Source organism: Lissotriton vulgaris, chromosome 10, assembly GCF_964263255.1.
Source record: "Lissotriton vulgaris chromosome 10, aLisVul1.2, whole genome shotgun sequence".
Taxonomy (NCBI): Eukaryota; Metazoa; Chordata; class Amphibia; order Caudata; family Salamandridae; genus Lissotriton; species Lissotriton vulgaris.
The window spans coordinates 125,491,192-125,515,794 of record NC_141698.1 but is presented as its reverse complement, the minus strand read 5'-3'; the positions used below and the strand labels follow the sequence as shown (position 1 = coordinate 125,515,794).

The window sequence follows — 24,603 nt, the reverse complement described above, 5'->3', positions numbered from 1 at the left end:
GCTGCTGGCTGCCTCAATCCTATCAACTTTCTTGGCCAGGTCAGCCATTGTAAGTGCCATTATTTGGATGGTTTCCATATGTAATTCTAATTTCTTTGATTGCCATGTTAGAGCATTTATGGCTTCAGACAAGGAGGAATTAACAGATTTTAGCAAAATATCTTGCATGCATGAGAGCTCAAATGGTAGTAGCGAAGGTGATGTATACAGGGAGCAGCTTAATTCTGGCTCTGAAAAAGAGTCGAAGATGATGCATTAGCACTCAATTCACATGTTCGAGGTTTGGTCTTGATGAGGCTCACCCTTTGTTGTCTTGTTTTCTGCGCGCAAGGTGTGGGAGGTCGGCTTTGAGGTGTCGAACGGGCTGATGATGCCATCTAGTCGCTCTCGGGCAGTGGCAGTGTAGGGGCTTCCTTGTTGCGTTAATTCCTCCATGTTGGGAGACTCAAATTCTGTACTTTGATGAGCCCCCAGGTTATGGCAAGAATGGGACCTTTTCTTCTGTCGGAAGGGACTGGCTTCCCTAGGTGCTATGCTTGTGGCTGTTGAGTGGGAAGCTTCTGTACCAGTTGATGCGACTGCAGGTTCGGTACCACTGTTGCTATCAGCGCCCATCGAAAGTGTGCCTTGCATCTTTGTGGGTGAGGAGGCATTGATTGCGTTATCTTTGAGGCACCCGACTATTGGTGCCAGGGATACACTCTGCAAAGGTCGAATCTGGGGTCCGTACCCACCTGCACAAATCGTATGTCTTTGGATTAATAGGCCGGGTCGCTGCTCCCCCAGATGCGCCTGCATGTGATGGCATATCTTCAGAGGTGGATTTAGATGTCTGCCTTGGTCTTACCACTAGCAGGTGTGTACTTTTTTTTATTGCGGTAGCGATGCCCTTGTCCGGGTCCTAAGTACGTGTGGCGGTGGGGGGCCGAGGCCAGATAGAAGAGTTTCGCGTCTTGGAGTGGAGTCTGGAGTTTAGGAGGTGTCTGTACCAGGAGCTCGTTTGCACCTGGTCCTCCTGGGCATCCCACCATATTTAGGCACCTGCTTTAACCTACTTTCACTATACCGGGTTTACCCCAGGGTAAACCCGGTAGAAAGGGTGGATACAGCCATCACATGGCAGAGATTTTGCTATTTATGCAGTGGGTTATGGACTGTGTCCGGCTTCCCTGCCTTAATGCTTTGCGGCGAGCTGTTGCAAGCTGGTAGGCTTACTGTATACCTGTAGCATGAATGCGCCTACCTATTGCTTTTACTGTTACCTTTGAGATTCCACTGCAGCTTTCTGGGCGGACTTGCTGCTTGTACAACAGGCTGCTGGAGAAAAGGCAGGTGGAAATGGCCCAAGGGGTCTGAGTGGATGTTCCTTAAAATCCCTGAATACTTGGCAATCCTTAGATTCCCTGAAATCCCTAAAGTCTGGTCCGGTACAAAACTGGGCCAACCTGCTCGGTCTTTCTCTCTCTCTCTCCCTTGCTCTGTTTTGCAGGGTTTGGGGGGTCAACAAGGAGGCCCACGCGGTGTAAACAAGGTTCAGCGTGGAGGTTCAGCGTGGGGTCCTGGAGGTCCCTTAAAGTCTTTTGTTGGGGCCCACCATCAAGCAGGACAAGGGGGAGTGATCGGTTGGGGCAGCAGTTGGGGTAACAGGCTGGGAGCGGTTGTGCCGACCCTAGTGCCGGCCGCCTCCGTGAGTTTAGACGGAGCCGCAGCTCTAGCCTTCATTACGGCTGCCGCCCCCTGCTACTGTCGGCTGGCCAGCTGTCAAACTGCAGACTGCCAACGCGTCTTCTGAGTTCGAGGATAGAAGGAGTCCCAGGTGCAGGTTTTGGCTGCAGACTCGCCGAACAAGGCATTGAAACTTATGTGGACAAATACTTTTTTGAAAGCTTTGTAAAGAGGAAATTCTCAATCAACCCTGTTTAAGAGCCTCAGGGCCCGATGTAGGTCGCCAATTACCGGTCGGTAACGTCCAAATTTGGCTGTTACCGACCGGTATTTGGGAATTGACATGCAGGTGGCATTTAATTTACAGAATCGGTATATTAACCGATTCGGTAATTACCGAATCGGTATTTGCTATTGAATCCTATGGGCTTCAAGGCCCATAGGAATCAATGGCAAATACCGATTCAGTAATTACCGAATCGATAATTACAGAATCTTATCGATTCGGTATTTTTACCAAATTTTTTACATACATAGCAATTACCGAATAGTAAATACCGAATCGGTAAGTTCGGTATTTACCATTCGGTAATTTGCCATTACCTACATCTAGGCCTCAGTCTTCTCTAGCATCATTATTGAGGGCTCCAGACTCCTCTCAACAATATTCTCACAGATACATGGAGGCGAAAATGCAAAGGCCAATTTCAGTGAGTTCGAATCTGCTGAATTGAAAGTGGAAGAAAGTTTAACTTCTCAAACTTTAAAATTGTTATGAGGTGTTTGAATACATCATTTTTGGGAGTTAGAGGAAAACACAAAAATCACTGATGAGACAACTTCAACACGGTACTACGAGTATATCTCCAGTAGACTATCATGAATTTCACAAACGTCTCAGTACTAAGAACCTGTGTCAGTTTTGCATTAAGAAAAAAGCTGAAGTGGGTGATAGCTGCTCTTCCACATTTATTTTTTTAAGAAATCTTTGTTGCATTTGAAATAATAGGACCTTAAGAAATACATTCAGCAAATTAATACTATATCAAGGAAAATAACAATGACCAAATCTCGACTGGCACTGCTCCACATTCAGAATTTTTACAGCTGCAAAGAGGGAGTGGATGTGTTTTTCTTTTGCTCTGATATTTGTGATGAGAGTTTTTAATGGCTCAGGAACCTTTCCAGAAACAAAGATGAGGTTAGGGCAGCAGGAGAAAATGCACATTTCTTGGAAACTACTAATGTACAAAGTAGTCAAAACCAATCCCACTGTCAAATGCTTCACTTTTTAAAATGTGGATTTGTATCTTCGTTGGCCCCGATTGCAACTTGCACAATACTGTCCGGGTTCAAAGTCCACATGCAGAATTAACGTTACTGTGTGATACAGCACACGAGTATTGTGCAATTACGATTTAAAATACATAGACCTGGGGATCATTGGGTGGGACTGGATTCACTGGTCAGGAAACCACACAGACTATCTGGTGGTTTAAGGATGGCATTAAGATATATGTATAGTGGGACCTCCATGTGTAGTGAGAGTGCAGAGAGGGGGATGTGGGGAGTAGGATAGTGAAGCAGAAGTTAAGTGCCTGGAGGTGGGATCCCTGCTTGCTCCCCATGGTTGAAAACTAGGAAAGAGGCTGGGCTCTGCTGAAGCCAAATCCTAATGAGATTTCAACTGACAGAATTACAGTCCAGTTAAATCTGGTACATTGTTTCAACTCCCAGGAAACTGGGTGCAGGAACATCAACACATTCAGAATTCCATGCAGTAATTCTGCTCTGCCAGACTCATAAGCAGGGCCTTAGAAAAATAAACAATCAACGACAGTCCCTATTTCAGAAGAAGGTGTATTATAAAGGAGTAAATAAATATTTCTAACACAATTCTGAAGCTGGTTTGAGAAATGTGCATTATTTTGTGGTTTCAACATTTTCTTTTCCTAAAGACATTAGAGAGGAGGTTGGGAGTTGTTCATTCCGTTTACTAAAGGCGAAGGGGCTGAACTGGAATATTAAAAGGTTTCCTTAATTAAAAGAAAAGAATAACCACGATATTTACAACACCCCTTCACTGGCATGTTTTTCACTGGTGCTGTTACATGTTATAGGTTGTAAGTAAGGAAGTGCGTGGTACAAGCAAATGTTACTACTGTACTGTATTATCAGAGTAAATTTGAGGAGGTGTTAATGTGCAAGAAGAATATCTGTTTATATCTATTGTGTTTCATTGTGTTGTGGTGGTGATGTGGTTTGTTGTTTTTTGGGCTGTTTTGTTTTTGTGAGCAATTATCTCATTGTGTTATTGTTGTGTTGTACTGTGGTTGCTGGGTTGCATGCTGTTGAGACAGTTCTCTTGGGATGTGCCCTGTTATGTGTTGGTTGTGTTGTCATCTTGCTTTGTGTTATGCTAGTGTTCTGTTGTGCTCTTTAATTCGTACTGAGATTTCAGCAAATCCTGCCTCATTTCCAACTGAATTCAGAACATTCCTTAAAAGTTCCAAGTCAAACTACCATTTACAAGTGTAAAAAGTGGTAAAATATCTCTCCTGTGACTCTTTTACTCTTCAGTTCAAAACTGTGGCAGATATGATACGGCCCCCTGGATTTATGAAATAATAGAAAGTTCTTACACATGGGGCTGCTGATTATTATTTTTAAGTACAGTGAGGCGGTGATTGTTTGTTAGATATTTTAAAAGCATTAATGGTTTTTTGTCATATAAGGTGAGATGAGGCCAAAAAAGACGCTGAGAATAAGGGACTACGGGCCAGATGTAGGAGACCAAGGGCCTAATGTAGGTAGGCAAATACCTGTCGGAAACGGCCGAAATTCGGTAATTTCGGCCGTTACCGACCAGTATTTGGAAAATGAGATGTAGGGGCATGTTAAATTACAGAATTGGTAATTTTACCGGATCTGTAATTTTTCCGATTCGGTAAAATTCCGAATCGGTAAAATTACCGATTCTGTAATTTAACATGTAGGTAGCACTGTAATCAGTGCTACAAGGGTTTAACCCCTTCGCTGCTGATGATGAGCTGAGCTCGTCATCAGCCACGGTGGTCGTGTGCGGATGACGAGCTGAGCTCGTCATGTAACGCAGCTTTTAGAAAAAAGCTGCACAGCGGAAAAATAACCGCCGCAGCGATGTGGTTAAGTATTCGTTATTTACCACCAACTAGAAGTTGGTGGTAAATAATAAAAACCCTTCAAAAAGCATTTTTTTTGCTTTAAAAAATGTGCCATGTTGCAGACATACATGCCCTAAGGGCATGTATGTCAGCAACATGTGCACCCATGCACAATTGAGGGGTGCAACAGGGTGTCAAAGTGACACCCTGCCACCCTTCAAAGTTTCCCCCAATTACTGAATCGGTATTTACCGATTCGGTAATTGACATTCATTCCTATGGGCCTACAGGCCCATAGGAATGAATGTCAATTACCGAATCGGTAAATACCGATTCGGTAATTACTGAATCTTACCGATTCGGTAATTTAAAAATAGAAATTACCTACATCCCATTTACCTACTCTTAAATACCGAATCGGTATGATTCGGTATTTAAGAGTAGGTAAATCGAGATTACCTACATCGGGCCCTAAATATCGGTCAGTAACGGCCGATTTCGTCCGTTACCGACCGGTATTTGGTGTTTGACATGTAGGGGGCTTGAGAGTTACAGAATCGGTAAATTTACTGATTCTGTAAATTTACCAAATCGGTAAAATACAGAATCGGTAAATTTACCGATTCTATAAATCCAGATGTAGGTGGCATACATTCCCTAAGGGCATGTATGTGTGTCACATGGCACACAAGCCAGAAACAGGGGTGCAACAGGGTGTCAAAGTGACACCCTGTCCCCCTTGGCAATTCGGTATTTTTACCGATTCGGTAATTACCGAATCAGTATTTGCCATTGATTCCTATGGGCTTCAAGGCCCATAGGAATCAATGGCAAATCGGTAAATACCGAATCCTACCGATTCGGTATTTGTTACCAAATAATTACCTACATCATATTTACAGATTTATGAATACTGAATCGGTAAAATTTGGTATTTATGAATCGATAAATCTGATTTACCTACATCTAGCCTGTAAAATGGAAAAGTGGGTCATATGCAAAGAGAGAGAAAATGGTGGAAGAAGGAGAAAAGTGTAGGAATCAGGATAAAGGAGATGAGAGTGAGAGCGAAGGAGACAGAGAAAGATCAGCAAAGGAGAGAGATCCAACCCTTTCCCTAAAACAGTGTTTACCCCCTTGAGCAAGGTTACTGTGTCAATGTGCAATTAAAATGCACTATCTGCCACTAGTTCTTCAATAAATTCATATTTTCCCCAGTACAAATGCTGTGAGGTAATTCAAATCTTCATTAACTTTTCAGTGTAAAAATGTTGGCCCTCATTGCGAGTGACCGGAAAATGGTGCGAAAGTTATGTTACCTAATAAAATCCAAGTTGAAAGTTTATCAGTTGTGGTATATAGCCGCCAATTCCGACTTTCTGGGCAGTACCATTAGGATTCTGGTGCTTGCCAGACCAAAATCTGCATGTTCTGAAAAATTCTGAGCATTTTCCCCAATACAAATCAGAAATTTTGACCTGACAGGAGTTATCGCTCATATTGCAATTAATTGGGAGGCTGGTAATGTGATAATTTCTGTTCCTGTCCCATTCACCCTGCTGCGGAGTCTCTGTTTGTAACTTGTCTTAAGAATACACTTTAAGTGATACATACAAGGGATATTCACGAAGAAATGTTGGAATACATGAGGCAGTATTCCTGTTGCATTCATTCCTGTACTTATGCACTCTTTTGAATTGGCCCCAAAACATCTAAAATGGGACTAAAATAAGAATATTTACATACGAGTAAGAAAAGACGGTGTCCTCTTTGCACTTGTATTATTAGGGAATTTGTCATTTCAAAGGCATGTAAGAGTACATAACAGAGAACGTCTTACTGTAAATATTTTTGTAAATTGGTCTCCATATTTTTCCACCCATCTTTATTGTGCAGGTGTTTATATTCTTGAGTTCATCCTTAGAAGATGTGAGGTTTTACCTACACACTGTTTGGTAAGCTTTTCTTCTGGCTCTAAGGATCCATATATAACAGCGCTCTTGTTGCCATCTACAGGTTTACCAACACTTAGGGCCCGATTCCGATCTGGGTCGGAAAGCTCTCCGACCGAGCCGGAACCAGAGTGTTTTCTGACCGAGCTGGACTCCTGCAATCCGACCGTGCGAGTACGATGCAGGTGCATGTTGCCGGACTCGATTCGGTCAGACTCCCATAATAGTCAATGAGAGCCGGCCGTACAACGCGTACATGGGCTCCCATTGACTGAATGGGCATGTCTCGCACAAAGGAGCCCCCCCTACAGTGGGTACGCATGGTTGCCATCCGCAGCGTACATGCCTGTATTGGGGAGACGGGGACCCCTAAATGCAATGTCCCAGATGTTTTGCGAGCCGGAAACTTCACCTCGAACCGGCTGTCCGACACGTGCATCGTATTGGCTCAGTCGTAAATCACATCCACTGCACGGCACGGTTTGCTTATGGACATGACGTATGGACCAATTCGGACCACGAAACGATTCGGTCGGTGAATCTCGCGTTGCTTGCATCATACTTACTCGCTCGTACAGCTGTACGAGTAAGTGGGAAAACACGCATACGGCTCATACTTTTTCCTGGTGGATCGCGTTCGGTGCCCTTCCAAGCGAGATCGCAATCGGGCCCTTATTGTTTCACCTTGCAGACATCACGGTATGTTCCATGTAACAAAGTGCAAAAATAAATACCAGACATCATTAGAGTGGAGTCCAAAAAAGTGAGCCTGCAGTGACCATCATAGATTGCCGTCTTTTGAAGATCTTTTAGGATGGCACTAGGATGGCGCTGTAGACACATTTTACTTACCACATTGTCTAAGCCAATTTTTTTAAGTTCATTTGGCTTAGATTTAACACACAATGTGAAAATTACAAGACATTGTCTACACACACTGAATTAAGTCAGGAGAGAAACAGTGTAACTAATTGAATGATTATAGTTAACTGAAGTTATAAAACACAAGGCGCCCTATTACGATGTCGGTCGGTAAGGCTCCGATCGTTCATCGGAGACTTACAGACCAACATCGTTAGTTTACATTTCGAGCACCAAAATATAATGTAGGCTGTTGGAATGTAAACCCACCTGTCAAATCCACTGGCTTTCGATGGGCTCAAGGAGCTCATAGGTCAGTCAGAAGCTGCACATAATCCCTAATAGACGGTGTTTCCGCCGTCAGGATATTGATGTCAATTTCCGATAGGCTTTCCATGTCGGGCTTTCTGACATGGAAAGCCTGTCGGAAAGTGACTTTGGGGTCCTTTAGCAGGGCCCCCTTCACTCTGCGGCCTACCGTTGTAGGCCTGGGCGGCACCTATGGTGTCTGCCACATGGTACAGAGATTTGTAGAAACTCTTATTTCTCTATGGGAGCTTGTGCTGCGGACAGTTTCTGGCCACTGAACAGGGTCCTATAGGAAAATGGGAGTCTGTGACCACATCATGTGCGGTTGCACAGTAATTACGGTTTTGGGAGTGTCGACCAGAGGTTGTCGGTTCTGCAACTGTAGAGATGTTGGTCGGAGGCAACTTCGACCAACATCATAATGAGGCCCAAGGTCTCTCAATCTATTGTAACATATACGTTTGTGCTCAGTTAAAACTCAGTTTAGGCCTGCAATGGGTGCTGTAAGAGACCGCAATTTTTGTTTGATCTAACTGCTCATAAAAGTGACTTGACACTCAGTCTTAACTTATGCCAGTTTTCTTCTCCACGGTGCACTTATTTCTGTAACTTGAATCATTGATATGTAGTCATAAAATTAATGGACCTCCTCCCTATCACTCTGTCCTCTTCTTGCACCCTACATATGTTAATGATACCTGTCAGGATTGAACTCGTCTGGTTCTGACCAATACTCTGGATCTCGGTGAAGTGGATATATCGGGATCATCACCACTACTCCTTCTGGGATTGTCACACCATTCACCTCCACTGTCTTCTTACAGACTCTTTCAAGTCGTCCTCCAGGCGGGTACATTCTGAGGGTCTCATTAATTGCCATCTCTAAGTACTCCATCTGCATAAGTGCATCATATGTGGCAGGAGCCTACAGTTGATGGAAAATACCATAGGTTGAGAGGTGAAACATTATACGTGATATACAGTTTTCTTATTTGACACAAATGCATCACCCATATACTGCAAGAGATCTTATTACTCAACCAACTCTTAGATACAGAACTTATGCTTGATGGGCCTACTACCCTGAAGTGAATGGTTTACAAATCTGGTGCCTTCCCCCTTCTAGGTCATTCATCTTCCTAAAACATTTGAATTTCAATTATACCAATTTTAAAAGACTTACAAAACCTTGACCAGACATGTCTCCACACACTTCCTATTTCCGAAGCATGGCTTCTAAAACAAGCATTAGCCTACTGTTTCCTAAGGAGTTTGGGTGCTATCACCATTGACCTTTGCGTTGATTGGCTTGAGAAAGATTAAACATTTATTTATCATGCATATCATTTGTAGACATTGGGTCATCGAGCACATAAAAATATTTCAAATGCAAAGAGTTCAAATGAGCAAAATCTATGGCCAATCAATAGTTCACCAGTGGCAACTGAAAGGCCACTGCAAAAACACTAATACAGCAATAGAAGAACATGAAAATATCCTTGATAATTCAAAACTGCAAGTACGAATAGGTCATTCTTAGCAGCCTCAATTTCAGTTCCACCTTGCCAAAACAGCAGAATTGTCATAAAGACTCTATAGAATCTTTAAGGAGCTGGTAGGATCTCCATGCTATCACCCTCTTTGTTATCCTCACAAAAGATCTTAGATTGAATCCCCTAATTGAAATCCTATAAGTAGTAAGATGGGAGATAATGTGTCTCCTAATTTAAATATTTGCAAAACCTATTTTCTCAATAGGAGTATGCCAGCAATTGCACCATGTGTCGCCACATTCATCAATGAACCTGTCTTTATAATGATGCCCTCCAATAACTGAGGCATGCTACAGACTCAGATTATGACAGACAGACTATCAACCTATCTCAAGCATATGGAGTGTGGAAAAAAATGCTTAAAACCAGGCTCATTTGGCAACTCTAACTATACATCAAATCCTGTGTTTTATCACTAGATACCACATAGGAGTCATGCGTGAATGACTCTGAGCAGCTACAAACTAATTGGGCCACAGGCATACTTCGATTTGGGGTATTCCAGCAAGTCAAAAGAATCCTTTTTAAAATACAGGTAGGAATCCTTCCAGCTATACCATATCATCCACCGTGGCTGAGAGAGAATTGCAGGAAATTATGCAGGCTATGCGGAGTTGGAAACAAAGATATAGAACATTTATTATGCTCCTGCATTAAGCTAAAAGAGGAAAGGGCAGATCTCCTAAAAAGGCACTTTAATGAACGAGACATACGGACCCGGAGACAAGCAGTGCTTGCCTGCTTTAACCCAAGTGACTCGCAGTTAAATGGGAAGCTAGTCAAGTTCTTGAAACTAGTAACATCCAAGCAAGGCCCGGTGAGCATCCTGTGTAAGTACAAAAACAACAAAAAACTTAAACCTTTCCAAACTGTAATCTGTGCACAGACTCCGGAGGCTCAGAGAAATATTGTCACACTGGGAACTACTCGAACATTCCTGCATTTTTATAATATATACAGATTTTAAAAGAGCACTGACTGAAAAGGCTAGCTAACAAAAAATGTTTTATTAGAGTGTATTTTTGTAATGGTTTTAAATACTCAAAAAGAATACATTTAGTACTTACTTACTAGATACCAATAGGGGACGGTTTGAGGAGAAAATGTGGTGAATTTTGTTTCGGGTTCGACCCCCATTTAGCAACTAACAATAATCAATTGAGCATTACGGCACAACTAGCCAAGCCATGGACCCAAGGTATGCATGCTCTTTGATTCTGTTTCATATCTGTGCTGCCTACAAAACCATTAAGCATATAATATAGCTGAATTTTCTATGATCAAAGTCAAGCATTGGAGAACGGCATTTGCTTTGTACACCCCCACATGGTCAATGTCACCATAATCTCACGAGAAGTACTAAAGACCGTAATTACCAATTCTTCATAAAAATATCTGTTAATGACCACTGCAACTGCTTACACAACATTAGCTTCCACAAACATGGTCCAACAGGCCAATAGGGCAACCGGAAAGTGCCTGAAGACCTGGCATTTGGGCTGGTTTCTAATTCCCTAAAATTAACACTCAGGGTTGGCTACTACTAGTGCTTCAATTAAACCGGTGGTTGGAAGTGGGGTCCATGGGCACTCCTTTTTGGGGACCAACACTTAATTTTCCCAACAAACTTTGATCCAGCACACAAAAGAGAAAATCACAAAAGGGTGGAATAAGGAGGAACAGAAATATGTAAAACAGTGATAAAGAGAGAAAGCTGGGCTGAAATAGACTGAGATAGAGGTGACGTGTGAGTCTGGTGGGGGAATAAAGAAGTATGAGGTGTAATTAAGTCCAAGCAACCTTGGTATTCTCCACTGGTGCCTAAGCAAAACTTTGGGACATTGCACTTATTCATTTACACATTAAGCACTGTATCCCCATCCATAATGAGGGTGTAAGTGTTTTGCAAATTAGACTAACACTTAGCTATGTATTCTTGGCTGCTGCAGGCCAGAACACACAGAGGTCAAAGTACAAGAACTTCTTAGCATTCGGACTAATTGCTTGAACCTGGTGTCTTTTTCAACAAATTGAACAAGTATCATTCATAAAACCACCTCTCACAGTATTTTATAGCCATACCACTGGCTGAACCCATGACATTGCTTCCTCAAACAATGTGTCTGCTATTTTCTACATACACTACTGAAAGGTGAACCTGTTGGCTGTGTCATTGCTTGTAAAGATTTGGAACCGTAGTTTATCTCTATTACTTCTTCATGAAATTGATTTAAGTAGAGATGGCTATCACCAACAGAGTTTTATCAGGACTGGACATTATCATTGTAGCTTTTTCAAGAATTTTAGAACTACTTTGAAATTATTTCATGGGTTGTACTTTTCAATATGTTACAGTGGCAAAAGAAACCTTTAGTTATACTTTCTTGTGTTGAGGCAAAATGTGGGCAAATTTATGAAAAAAGCTAAACTGAAACAGTTTCTAAAATACAAAACTGCCTTATGGTGCTGTATAGTAAATCTGCCTTTCATAAATATGAAAATCGAGGCAAATTTATAATGGCAAAACCAAACACTTTTTAGAAAATGAAGTAAAAGATTGTCATTTTAAAAGTGTTAATATTGTATAACTTTTCTCTTAAAAGTTTGACGCTTCACTACCTTTAAGTTGCTTAACAACCAAGAAGAGAGAACGGCCTTTGAAAGCCAATATTTTAATTAATCTAATAGGATAGTTAATACAGGCAGGATGGTAATTTTTATAGATTACATTAGTCATTAGTATTAGATATAATAGCTTTTTACATTAATACACTATGTTGAAGATTGTTATGTAAACATTGTGATAATAGACTTGTTTTGATGAACTTCAATTTAATTTATGTAGTGTTACAATGTACTTTATATAGTTTACTTTAAACTGCATTCATGAGAAGACTGGTTACATAGTTAGCAACTAGTACCTCAAGTTTTACATGTTAGGGTAATCTAGAACAACATAGTATGCAGCAATGGAGTCCATCCTGAAATAGTTCTATTGCAACTTTCATAAAAGCTGCATCTGAACTATACAAAAAGAGAAAGGAGTATGCAGCAGGGGTTATCTAATTAGACTCAGTAGAAAGGCTCTCATGAGGATATGGCCTTGCCCTAGTGAATTTCGTTTTGAACCCAGGCCTCAGTCAAATTATGAAAATAATTTAATATGTGTATCTACCTTCAATTCAGACTTGAACCCAATTAAGAAATACATTGCCAGGCACTAGCATTTTTTGTTTGCTTTTAAAAGGAATTGCAAGGAACCTATAGAACCATGATCCAGAGTGTCAGTCTTATGGCCAAACTGTCCCTCTTGACAGTGACTTGCCCCTACAAATGTGACAACTCTACTGTTTGTTAATTCTCTTTGAATACAAAAACATTGACTCATAGGCAAATGCCCTTCAAGTAAACTTTCACTGCACTCGCAACACAAACAATATATAGCATTTGTTGCCCTTGGTAATTCATCCTTCTGGTCTAAACACAAAGGGCAAGTTTGCAATTTTCACATCGGAGAAGTATATGCTACAAGACTGAAAATGCTCTGCTAGTAGCACATTTTCCACAATCCAGCTGCTGTGAAAATAAGTTAGCCTTGATAATTGCTGATATGTCAAGAAAGACTAGCCACAGGAGGTGAAATTGCTGCAATATTCAGCGGAAGAGAATGTCCGTGAATTAATAAAATGACCTCATTCATGCACTCAACATGGAAGAACAGAATAGAATAAGTAATTTGTAACTGCATAGTTACTCTATTTCTGAATTGATACCCTGCCCATCTTTACTTTATTGATAGCGTACCTACATAGATGTAGACTACCGTATAACATCTTCCCAGTTATCTTAATAGTGGGAGTGAATTTCAGAAGTTATGTCGGCTGATGTATCCTCCTAATTCTCTCTGAACTCTTAAACATTTCCCTAGTAGAATTTCCAGCTAACTTTATCTGATTACTGCATTAGATTTTCATTTGCATTGTGTACTGCCTGCTAATATTGGCTCCTCATAGATTTAGCTTTTATTTAATCAATTTGATTTTTTACCATTTTTTTGGTGGAGTTCCTTTACTAGCTCTTCATCATAAAATGAGTTCTGCCATGCTTGGATTTATGAACTCAAGAATCCCTAAGCATTTTGATAACTTTGATTCTTTGATACGAGTTCTTGTACAATTACATGTGCCTTTGTATATTATATTTGATCATACTCTCTTCTACTCATATCTTGCTGTACCAGAGATTCCCTATAGTAGCCATACTGATTTTGCTTTCTCTTCGTGTCTCTTGACATGATTTTGCAGGCATTTTGGTTTGTACTGACTACTTTTTTCCAATATGAGTTAGAGACTTGAGCTGAACTACCGACAAATATATTGCTTTGTATGTTTCATATTGCATACACATATACCATCATTGTACATCCCATATTTTTATGAAAACATCGAACTGTTGAATTTGGACTCATTCTTGAACAAATGATCTGTTTCTATGAGAATGCCAAAGTGTCTTTGTAAAGTGTGTCAAATAAATGGGCTGCATAGACTACTGACAAGCATCCATTCAGTGATGCAAGACTGTCAGTTTGTTTGGGGCTGCTATACTTACATTTACTTGGGCTATTGCTGTCCAGTACCGTTTTTGGCCAAGAGTTACCAAGAACACATTTTTACATTTAAAAGGTTGCCTAAATGAAACACAGTTCCCCTAATTGTTTTTAAATGTACGTGCCATTTTTTAGAGCTGAAAATATTTCATCACCCCGATATTTGGGAAGTTTTATTTATTTATTTGTTTGTTTATTTATTTATTTATTTAGCGCACTACGACCCGAAGGCGTCTAGGAGCTAGCCTAGCGAAACACATCACAACTAACACATAAGAAAGAGCACCGTAAGATTAGATGGTAAAGAGCCAAGTTTTTAAATCTTTCCTAAAAAGCAGAAGATCTTGAGCTGATTTCAGATGAGTGGGAAGTGCATTCCACCACCTGGCCGTAATGTGATGAAAGCTTTTCCCTCCCCATCTCTGTAGGCGGTATTTGGGAATCTTAACCTTATTGGCCGAAGAGGAGCGAAGCGCCCTAGAGGGTAAATACCATTGAAAAAGATTCTGCAAAGACTCCGGGCCAATACCATGTAAAGCCTTGAAGGAGATGCACAGGGCCTTAAAGCGAATCCGCTTTATAATAGGCAGCCAGTGTAATTCATTTAAGGCATGTTTTGCAGAAGAAAAACGGGAAAGTCCGAACAAAAGGCGTGCCGCTGCATTTTGGAGAACCTGTAACTTAGCAGTCACAGATTTGCTTGCGCCCACCAACAGCCCGTTACAATAATCCAACTTGGATATGACCAGCGCTGCCATCACTGTTCTTTGTTGATGGGGGCGTGGCTTAGCACGCGAAGTGAATGGATGCTTGTGGGTGAAGCTCCGTGCCAAGCTCCCCTTCCCGGTGCTTTTATCCGGGATTATCCTCGGCGAAGCCAGCCGAAAACCACAGGCGACTGCACCGGTGGTCCTGACGCGGCGCCTGCCCGAATTTGGCGCGGATCGGAGCAATACCCCGACACCGGGAGACACTGGCCGCCCGCGGCCGCGAGCATTGCCTCTGATCCCGGCGTGTGCCCAGGAAACACCGGGGATCCGGACGAGGCGGAAGGCCCGAAATCGCAGCCTACCCTCACCCCATACGGCCTGCATACCAGTGCACTGAAGATCGCCCACCACCTATGCCAGGGCGGCCCCGGGGAGAGACGACCACATCAGCCCAGCCGGACTCCTCCTGCAAAGTCTGTGCTGACGGACGGACCCCAGGGTTGGAGGTAGCAGCCTTCTGCGACGGACACCACGCGCATCCGCTGCATAGCGAGACGCAGAGGTGAGCGATCCGGCCTTGAATCCCTGGGGGCCTAACTGACGGCGGCGGCGGGGACCCACAGCGAGACGGCCACAGACGGGAGGCGGCGGACGAGCAGGCCGCAAAACACCACACACACAGCCCTGGCCACCAGCAGCACTAGGGCGGAGCCGAGCACCCGCAACTGCACGTAGACCCCTGGCTACCCACGGCGCTGCAACCCACTGCTCGCCGGCGGCAATAATACCAGTCATCCAGGCACGCAGGCCCAGTCCGGGAGAAACGGCGGCTGTCGCCGCCCACAGCCACGTGTGGTGCCACCGGCCCTGGCGTCCATGCGGGAGACGCCGAGGGTCAGGACGGATCGGAGGCCCCGGGGACACAGTACGCACCAACCCTGCATACCCGCGCCCCAGTGCACCAGAGATCGCTCGCAGCGCACGCTGATGGGACAATAAGGCGAACCGACTACATTGGCACGGCCGGTACCCTCACGCACTCGCTGTAGCTGATCACAGGACGCACCCTGAGGCTGGGAGCGGCTGCTAGGCCTGGACGCGACCACATCGCGACGAACATCGTGCAGGCCCAAACGCACGGAGAAGAGGTAAGGAGCGCGACTGGGCTCCCGGCACCTGGAGAACGGTTGGGCAGTGGCGGCCGGGTCACACACTGAGACAGCTGCCAGCCGACAGCGGTGGACATTCAGACTGCACCACACCGGCGCAGCACACACCCCGCATGGATGCACACAGAACCTGCGCATACAACCCGCATGGATACGCACAGAACCTGAACCCCTTGCCACAAACGAGCTCGTAACCAACCAGGGACACACCAAGGAAACACGCCGCAAACTCGGCGACACCCAGACGCACTGAACTGTGCCGGGGAAAACGACACCCAACGGTCACCTACCGCCCAGGAGAGAACGAAAACCACGCAATCACCACACGAGCTGGCTCTGCTGACGCCGGTTGCCAAGCCTCCGCTAGAGGCCGATAGCCTACAACCACCTGCCCACCATCGCCTAGGCTGGGCAGGACCAAGCCGGGACAAGAAGAGCAGACTCTACCTTGGACACTGATGTCTGGCGGGGCCAGGACACGGGCTGGCACCGGAGGCGCGATGTCTAAAGGCAAAATGGACAAAACCAGCAAAACCGCGGACCAGGACCAAACGGCAGCAAAGCTAGACACCATGCTAGCAGCCATGGAGCGGCTGGAAGAATCGCTTCAACTCACACGTACCTCTCTGGCCACCAAGATCGATAGCGTAGCCATAGACCTCACGCACCTCCGAGCAGACCACAAAAAACTTGCCGACCGTACCTCGACACTGGAAGGAACTGTGAAGGAGCTCCAACCCCAAGCCAGTCAGACACATACCCACATACAAGATTTGCTGAACCGAGTGGAGTTCCTAGAGGACAGGGCTGAGGATGCGGAAGGCAGGGCACGAAGGAATAACATACGCCTGGTCGGCGTTCCGGAAAAATGGGAAGGGAGAAAGCCGGAGGAACATATGGAAAGATGGCTGGCATCCATCCTGCCTGAGGGCTCACTCTCGCCTCAATTCGTGGTGGAACGCGCCCATTGAGTCCTGACCACACCCCTGGCGGCAGGCTCTAATCCACGACCTATGCTTCTCCGCATTCTGAATTACAGAGACAGAGACTCCATACTGAGAGAAACGCGCAAACTCGATGAGGTGAGAATAGAAAACACCAAGGTAATGTTCTTCCCGGACTACACCATACAAGTACAGAGGCAGAGACAGTCCTTCCTGGCAGTGAAAAGGCGCCTCCGCCAGCAGGGCCTACAGTACTCCTTGCTATTCCCCGCAAAACTTAGAGTGATAGCCGGAGAGAGAACCCATTTCTTTACAGACCCAGACGAAGTGGAGCCGTGGTTGGACAGCGGCACAGACTCTACCCCCAGAGCACCGGCGGACCGCACACACGGGCGACAACCTGGCGGGAATAGGAGACGACGCCGCCCGAGGCAACGGGCGCAGGGATACGCGAGCAGGTCGCAGAGGACGTCTCCCCCTGCGGACGCTGCACAGCAGGAAAAGCAAGAAGCCCTCCGGCTTGTACGGGACCTCAGCCGCTCCCCGGCATCCAGCGAACCAACTGGTAATGACACAAGAGACCCCCCAAGCGACGACGAAGCACTATATGGGATATCGGACTCTCCTGTGACGGATCCTGGCCCGGACGTCACCCCCCAAACTTCAGAGTACATTGGCTGACCAGCTCCCAGAACATCTCCGCCGAGGTTCCCACAAGAACACTCGGTAGGCCATCTGCGAAGAGCTCGCAGTTTCGGACTGGATAACCCTGGCTCGGCGAGACCTCTGGTAAACTGTGAGCTACGACTCGGCTTGAAGATACCACAACAGACACTGCCCTCCACTCCTGTGGCCACCTATCCTGCTACACACTGATCAAGACACGTAATGTATGGCATTGAATGTTTGTTTTGTACCAGTGACTCTTACGATTAAGGCTGGCTTAGGCTTCCATACACCCCCCGGGAAGGGGAACGACCCCTATATGATGACTCTAGAAACTCTTAACCAGCTGCTACTGCTAGCACTACACAGCCACCCACAGAACTGAACTAAACTTTGTTACTCTCCTTGAGAGCATGGACGGGAGCACGTTTGCCCACCGACCTTTTGGTATTTCGCATGTTTGCGATGTTCATTGGCTAACTGTTTTATTGGCCATGTTAACTACCTGTTTTCCCCCTTCACAATACTGCAATGGCGTGCGGGACAGACAATATTCCTTACGAGCGGCGGGCGGAGGGGAGGTGGGGCGGGGGGGCCGCTTCGGGGAGACCGTTAATGTAATGCAATGTCTGTGATCAATATATGCACATGGAATGTGAGAGGGATGCACACACCGTCCAGACGGTATCAAATATTCTCATACCTTAAACGCCACAATGTGCAGATTGCTCTCTTACAAGAGACGCACCTCTGTGAAGCAGAAGTCACCACCTTACGCCGCAGATGGCGAGGCCACCTTTATGCCACACGCCACTCCTCCTATGCCAGGGGGACGCTGGTATGGATACGCCCGGGTACCCCGTGGATAGTGCAGGACACCTTAGTGGATCCCGGGGGGAGACATGTAGCAGTCAAGGGCAGAATAGACGGGAACCCGATAGTGCTAGCCTCGATCTATGCACCCAACACAGGGACTCAGGATTTTTTAACACAGCTATCCAACATCCTGGCGCCTTGGCATGGCATACAGTGGGTACTAGGCAGGGACTACAACTGCACACTAGATCCTTCCCTGGACCGCTCCCGTCCTCCACCACCTAATTCCCAAGCTCATCACGCAGCGCGAGCCCTCCTAGACTGGTCCGTACAATGGGACCTACAAGACGCATGGCGCAGCCATAACCCAGACACCAGGGCCTACTCCTTCCACTCAGGGGCACACGACCTGCATGTACGTCTGGACAGGTACATGGTGTCTAGAGACCTACTGCCGGCGATCAGAGACACGCAATACATGGGCCGCACACATTCGGACCACAACCCACACCTTATGACACTCGCCTGGGAACAGCCGAGGCCGCCAATCCCCACCTGGAGATTGCAACCAGTCCTCTTACTTGACGGCACATTCAGAACCTCGATAGGGGCACAAACAGCACAGCACTTCGACGATAACAATAACACTGCTTCCACACCCCAGCTAGAGTGGGATGCATTCAAAGTGGTCCTAAGGGGGCTATGCCTCGGCACCCAGGCACATACCCGCCGACAGCTAGAAGCAGACCTGAAACGGCTGGAAAGGGATTTGCTACAAAAGGAACAGGAGGCGACGGGAGGGGACAACACAGAACTGCTTGAGGCAAGGACGGAACACGACAGACTGATAGGCAGACTGAAACTGGTCAACTTCGCTGCACACTCGGCACGTACACATCGCTACGGCGACAAGCCAGGCAAATTACTAGCCTGGCTGATACGGCGGGAAGACCGTTCTGCCCCAGTGACGGCCATAAGCCCGACCGCGGACACTGTGGTATACACCCAGACGGGCATACATGATGCCTTCGTGACACATTACAAGACATTATACCGGTCGCAAATGAGCAATCCGCAACCAGACATCCAAGCATATCTGGAGGAACTCACACTTCCCACCCCAACTGACAACCAACGAGATGATCTCGGAGCGCCGTTGGCAGCGGAAGAACTACGTGAGGCCATATTTGCCCTCTCTAACGGGAAAGCCCCTGGCCCGGACGGGCTGCCTGCAGAATATTATAAAGCATACTCAGACATCCTCATCCCTGAACTGCTTAGAACATATTCGGCGGCTCTGGACAGCTCATCCTTACCAGCGTCCATGAATGAAGCACTACTGGTATCACTTCTCAAACCAAACAGGGAAGAGACACTTCTTGGGTCATATAGGCCATTAGCCCTGCTCAATACGGACTACAAGATCCTGGCATCAACATTGGCCCGAAGACTGGCGGCCCTAGTACCGGCCCTGGTACACAAAGACCAAAATGGGTTTGTCCCAACAAGATGCACCTCCCAAAATATTCGGAGGCTGTTTCGAGTGCAAGAGTATGCAGTCCAGACGTGGCCAAGATCGGGTTGGCTAGTGCTGGACCTGGAGAAGGCGTTCGATTCTGTCGAATGGCCCTATCTATCCGCAGTGCTGCGTAAATTTGACCTGGGTGATGACTTTATAGAACTAGTGGGCTTGTTGTATGGGAAACCCGAGGTGAGAGTGCGCACTGGGAAATTGATCTCCGAGCCCATCAATGGCAGAAGAGGCACCAGACAGGGCTGCCCGCTTTCCCCATTACTATTTTCCCTGGCGATCGAACCCCTAGCCGAATGGCTGCGATCCAGCGGAACACGATGGGGCATTCCACTAGCAGACGGCACACATGTCGTGTCACTATATGCGGACGATTTACTTTTGTACATCAAAGACCTAGATAATATGCCGCCGGAACTGTCGGACATATTCCGCACGTTCGAACAAATGTCGGGCCTCAAAGTCAACTGGGCTAAATCGGGGGCATACTCGTTCACTCCTGACGCCCCGGACCCTGTACTCCACATCAATAATGAACGATTACCATGGAATCAAACCACGTTCAGGTACCTGGGCATACATATATATAGGACCCCCCTAGACATATTGGATGGCAATCTGACACGGGCCATAACGTTTGTTAGAACACAGATCGCCTTCTGGAAAACCCTCCCCATCAACGTGCCAAGCAGGGTGACCTTAACGAAAATGATAGTACTCCCCAGGCTCCTGTACTATTTTGCCAATCTCCCACTATACATCCCTGTCCGTATATTTAGAGAACTGGAGTGCATGCTCAGAGATCTGATCTGGAACACGGGCAGGCCAAGAGTAGCACTGACGAAGTTATACAACCCGGTCACGGAAGGCGGCATGGCAGTCCCGAACCTGGAGCTCTATTATCTGGCGGCACAGGTGCAATGGGTGGTGGCCTGGATCTCAGGAAGGAACCTCGAGGACACGGCTACGGCCACAGACATCCTCTCCCCGCTGCAGATACACACCTTATTCCACCCACTGACGAGCCCTAGGAATCACACGCAATTACATGTAGCTGTGGCCACGAAATGCTACGGCAGATGCTTACGTCTCACTAAAACCACCATACCATATGCACCAGCGTTGCCACTCCTGGGTACCCCCAAGGCCACGTCAGTCGTGACGGAGGCGGCATTGGAACAGTGGACACGTGCAGGCATAGAAACAATGACGGATCTGTACGCAGATGGCGCCCTGCTCTCCTTCGAGACGTTGACTGCTGACACGGGACTGCCTGCGGGACAATTCCTGCAACATGCCTCAATACTAAGGACACTTACGCAGAAATGGGGGAACATTGCTAACGAGCTGCCCACACACCAGTTAGTTCAATGCATGCACGTGATGGGCAACGGGACGCATGTAGTGCACTGGCTAACACAGGCGCTGCTCTCACACACACAAACCACATTACAACCTCTGCGGGATAAATGGGCGGTAGACAGAGGGAAGGCATGGACAGACAAGGAGTGGGCGGTGATACTCTCGGGCCCCCGCAACATTCCACGTAATGCACGCTTCAAACAGATACAATTTTACGTCCTGCACCGCGCATATCTATCCCCGGACAAGATCAACTCATATTTCCCGGGTACGGAGGCCAAATGCCCAAGATGCGACACTGAGGGAGCAGACCTCCTCCACATGCTATGGCACTGTCCCCGGCTTCTAGCATACTGGCAATCGATACTAGCACTGTTGAAGCGCTGCACGGCGATGCCGATCCCATTCTCGTGGGAGGCATGCCTGCTGGGCCTCTTCCATAGGACCAAATTAAACAGGGTGCCTTCCCGCTTCTGGGACCTTGGCCTCATCACGGCCAAAAGACTCATCACAAAACATTGGAAAAGGGCGGCACCACCAGCGATGGAACACTGGCACGCTTCGCTAGATAACTGGGCGAAAGCGGAGAGTATATCTCTACATAATGAGGAGACGGCGGGACTGCGTAAATACCCCATAGCGACACTCTGGGACGACATGGTCCGCTCCTTCCACAATGACTCCCGGGCACCAGGGACTCCAGAGAGTCAGCCACTCCCAGACGGGGAACACAGTGATGGCCACCACACGCCAGGCGCCACAGACAACAGACACAACGCCCACGCACCTGACACCTAGATCCCCCCTCTTCCCCCCCCCTGCCCGGCCGACACGCCGGGACTGCTGCCACCCTCCCGTATCGCCAACATAGCTCCCGCAATTGCAGGAACAGACAGAAAATGACTGACGCGCTACCACCGTACTCTCCCCTTCCCCCCCTCTTTTCTCCCCAGCCTCGCCCCCCCGCCGCAATCTCCACTACCTGATACACCACACGCCGCATGATCCCAAGTTCGATATCCTTACCCCATTACGCTTTTATTGAAATTGCTCGCTTAACAAGATCCGATACCAGAGATAGCATGATCACGCAATGTTTGAACGTCAACTTTATCAGCGAACTATTGCAACGCACTTTGCGATCCGCCCCATGATCTATGTATGAACTTCTTTAACTGTTGACTCTTCATATACCAGGACTCTGTATGATATATGCTTGTAATTCTTTTTTTCATCCTTTGCACTGAATAAAAGATATATAAAAAAAAAAAAAACACTGTTCTTTGTTGATCAACTGGAATAAAAGAAAACACTTTTCGAAGCATACGAAGGGTGTAATAAGTAGAGGATGTCAACATGTTTATGTGTTGAGAGAAACCAAGAGAAGAATCAATAATGACAGCAAGGTTTTTGGCCTTTACTACCGGAAGGGGAGTGGGGCCAAGCTCGGCAGGCCACCAATCAGCAGACTACACTGAAGCGTCCTTTCCGAAAACGAACACCTCGGTCTTATTGAAGTTAAGCTTTAAACAATTAGTATCCATCCATATGCTGACATCACTCATACAGGTTACACTCATATGGTAGTGTTCTGTTTTGCATATACATGGGCACTCATGCACACATGATAGACAAAAAAATAACAAATCCAAAGATACATATTAGACTAACATTCTAGACATTGTCCTTTGCAAAATCAAACTACTTTTCCTAAAGTTTGCACTTGTGTCAAATATCTGTAAGGAGTGATGGGAGAGAGCTAAATAAATCATTTTCATTTCTGAGGTTGCTGTGATGTTATAAATGTGGTCAAGAGCAGAAGATAAAGGACAGAGTTACGATCTTGTGAAAACCTAAATATAGCCATTTCTAAGTCGTTACTTTTTAGGTTTCAACATTTAAAATATAATGATGATTTATAACTGAATCCATAGGATCTTTTTTTGTTTTCATCCTTAGTTTTGCTCCATTTTTGGTTATTCGGAAATAAAGGGCTAAAAAGATACAATTCGGGAAAAGTTACAAACATATTGGTGAAGCAGGAAAAACATACGGTGGATGGTCCACAACAAATTAGTTTCCATTTTAATTCCTATATGTAAGTTTTAGCTGAGGCTGTAGATAAAGTTTTAGAGAGATCAAGACCCGACTTTACATGAGGACAGAGGCTGCTACTGTCTGTGTGCTTTTTGATGTTATTTAAATTAATTCAGATGTTTTGAGAAACTGCATTATTTTCTCAGCAGGAAGGAAGCATTATCTATGAACTTCAAAATTTAAATTTTGACTTAAAATCAAGGAAGTTTTCATCCCCAAACACTGCATCCATCCCACCTCAAGGTCAAGAAGGTTATTTAAGTGACCACTACAGTTTAAAAGTACATGCAGAGAGGAATTTACCCATGTATTTATTGGTCCCTGGAGGTAGGGTGCAGGAGCTGGGGCAGTTTCATTATGACCCCTCTTTTTGTTTTGCCCAAGGGCATGAAAAGAGTATTCTGCTTTTTTTTTTAAACCTGCTACAACAGATAACTGATGTTCTGAGACGTGTAAACAACTGTGATCAGGGCACAAGGGTGGCTGTTAGCTGTCATGGTTCTTTGTCAACCAAATTCCATGACACTAAAAGAAGACCAGGCAAGTGACACCTACTCTACACCCAGAAAGTTACCAACTAGAGGTGCATGGGAATAGAACATAATCCAAAGACCAGCAGGTATCCTGTCCGCCCTTCTCTCATGTCCCTCAAAGTAATCCCTTTAGCATCCTCCTTTGGCAGGTCACTTTGGCTCACCTTGTTGGGTAGGAGAGTATCTATCTCTTGTTGCAGTTTCCGCTGAATGTCAGGATGGGTTGCCAGGTTGTAGGACAGAAATGCAAGGGCGGTGCTGGTGGTCTCGTAGCCAGCCAATATGAAGATCGTGGATTGGGCCATAATTTCACTATCGGTTAGTGCTGTGGAAAGAAGATAACCAGGAAAGTGAGATACAAGAATGAGATAGCATATATGCTATGCTTTGTTATGTTAGGATGTGTTATGTTACGTGCTGCGCTGTGGTATGTCATGATATACTGGATTATATTACGCTATGCTAGGCTATGTTATGCTAAAGTGTTATGTTGTGTCATGCTGTGCTATGTTGTGCTATTCCAGTGTGTGTTGTTATATGTTGGACACAGCTATAATTTGTTATGTTATAATGTATTGCAATGCTTTTTTATGCTATATAAGGGCCTGTTGAGTTATATCATGAAGTGCTATGCTTTGTTATGTTGGGGTGTGATATGTCATATTATACTGCGCTATGCTGTGTTA

General features: G+C 45.7%; 1 protein-coding gene across 1 annotated transcript in view; it reads right to left on the bottom strand.

The window, feature by feature from the left end:
• Positions 1–24,603, bottom strand: part of LOC147684822 (cytochrome P450 3A21-like) — a 295,556-nt gene that overhangs the window by 37,371 nt on the left and 233,582 nt on the right. Inside the window, exons 10-11 of the mRNA XM_086940697.1 lie at positions 24,082–24,242; positions 8,629–8,855 (exon numbers count right to left, since the gene is read on the bottom strand). Of these exons, the coding sequence (XP_086796823.1) occupies positions 8,629–8,855; positions 24,082–24,242 (388 nt within the window). The remainder of the gene's footprint in view (positions 1–8,628; positions 8,856–24,081; positions 24,243–24,603) is intronic.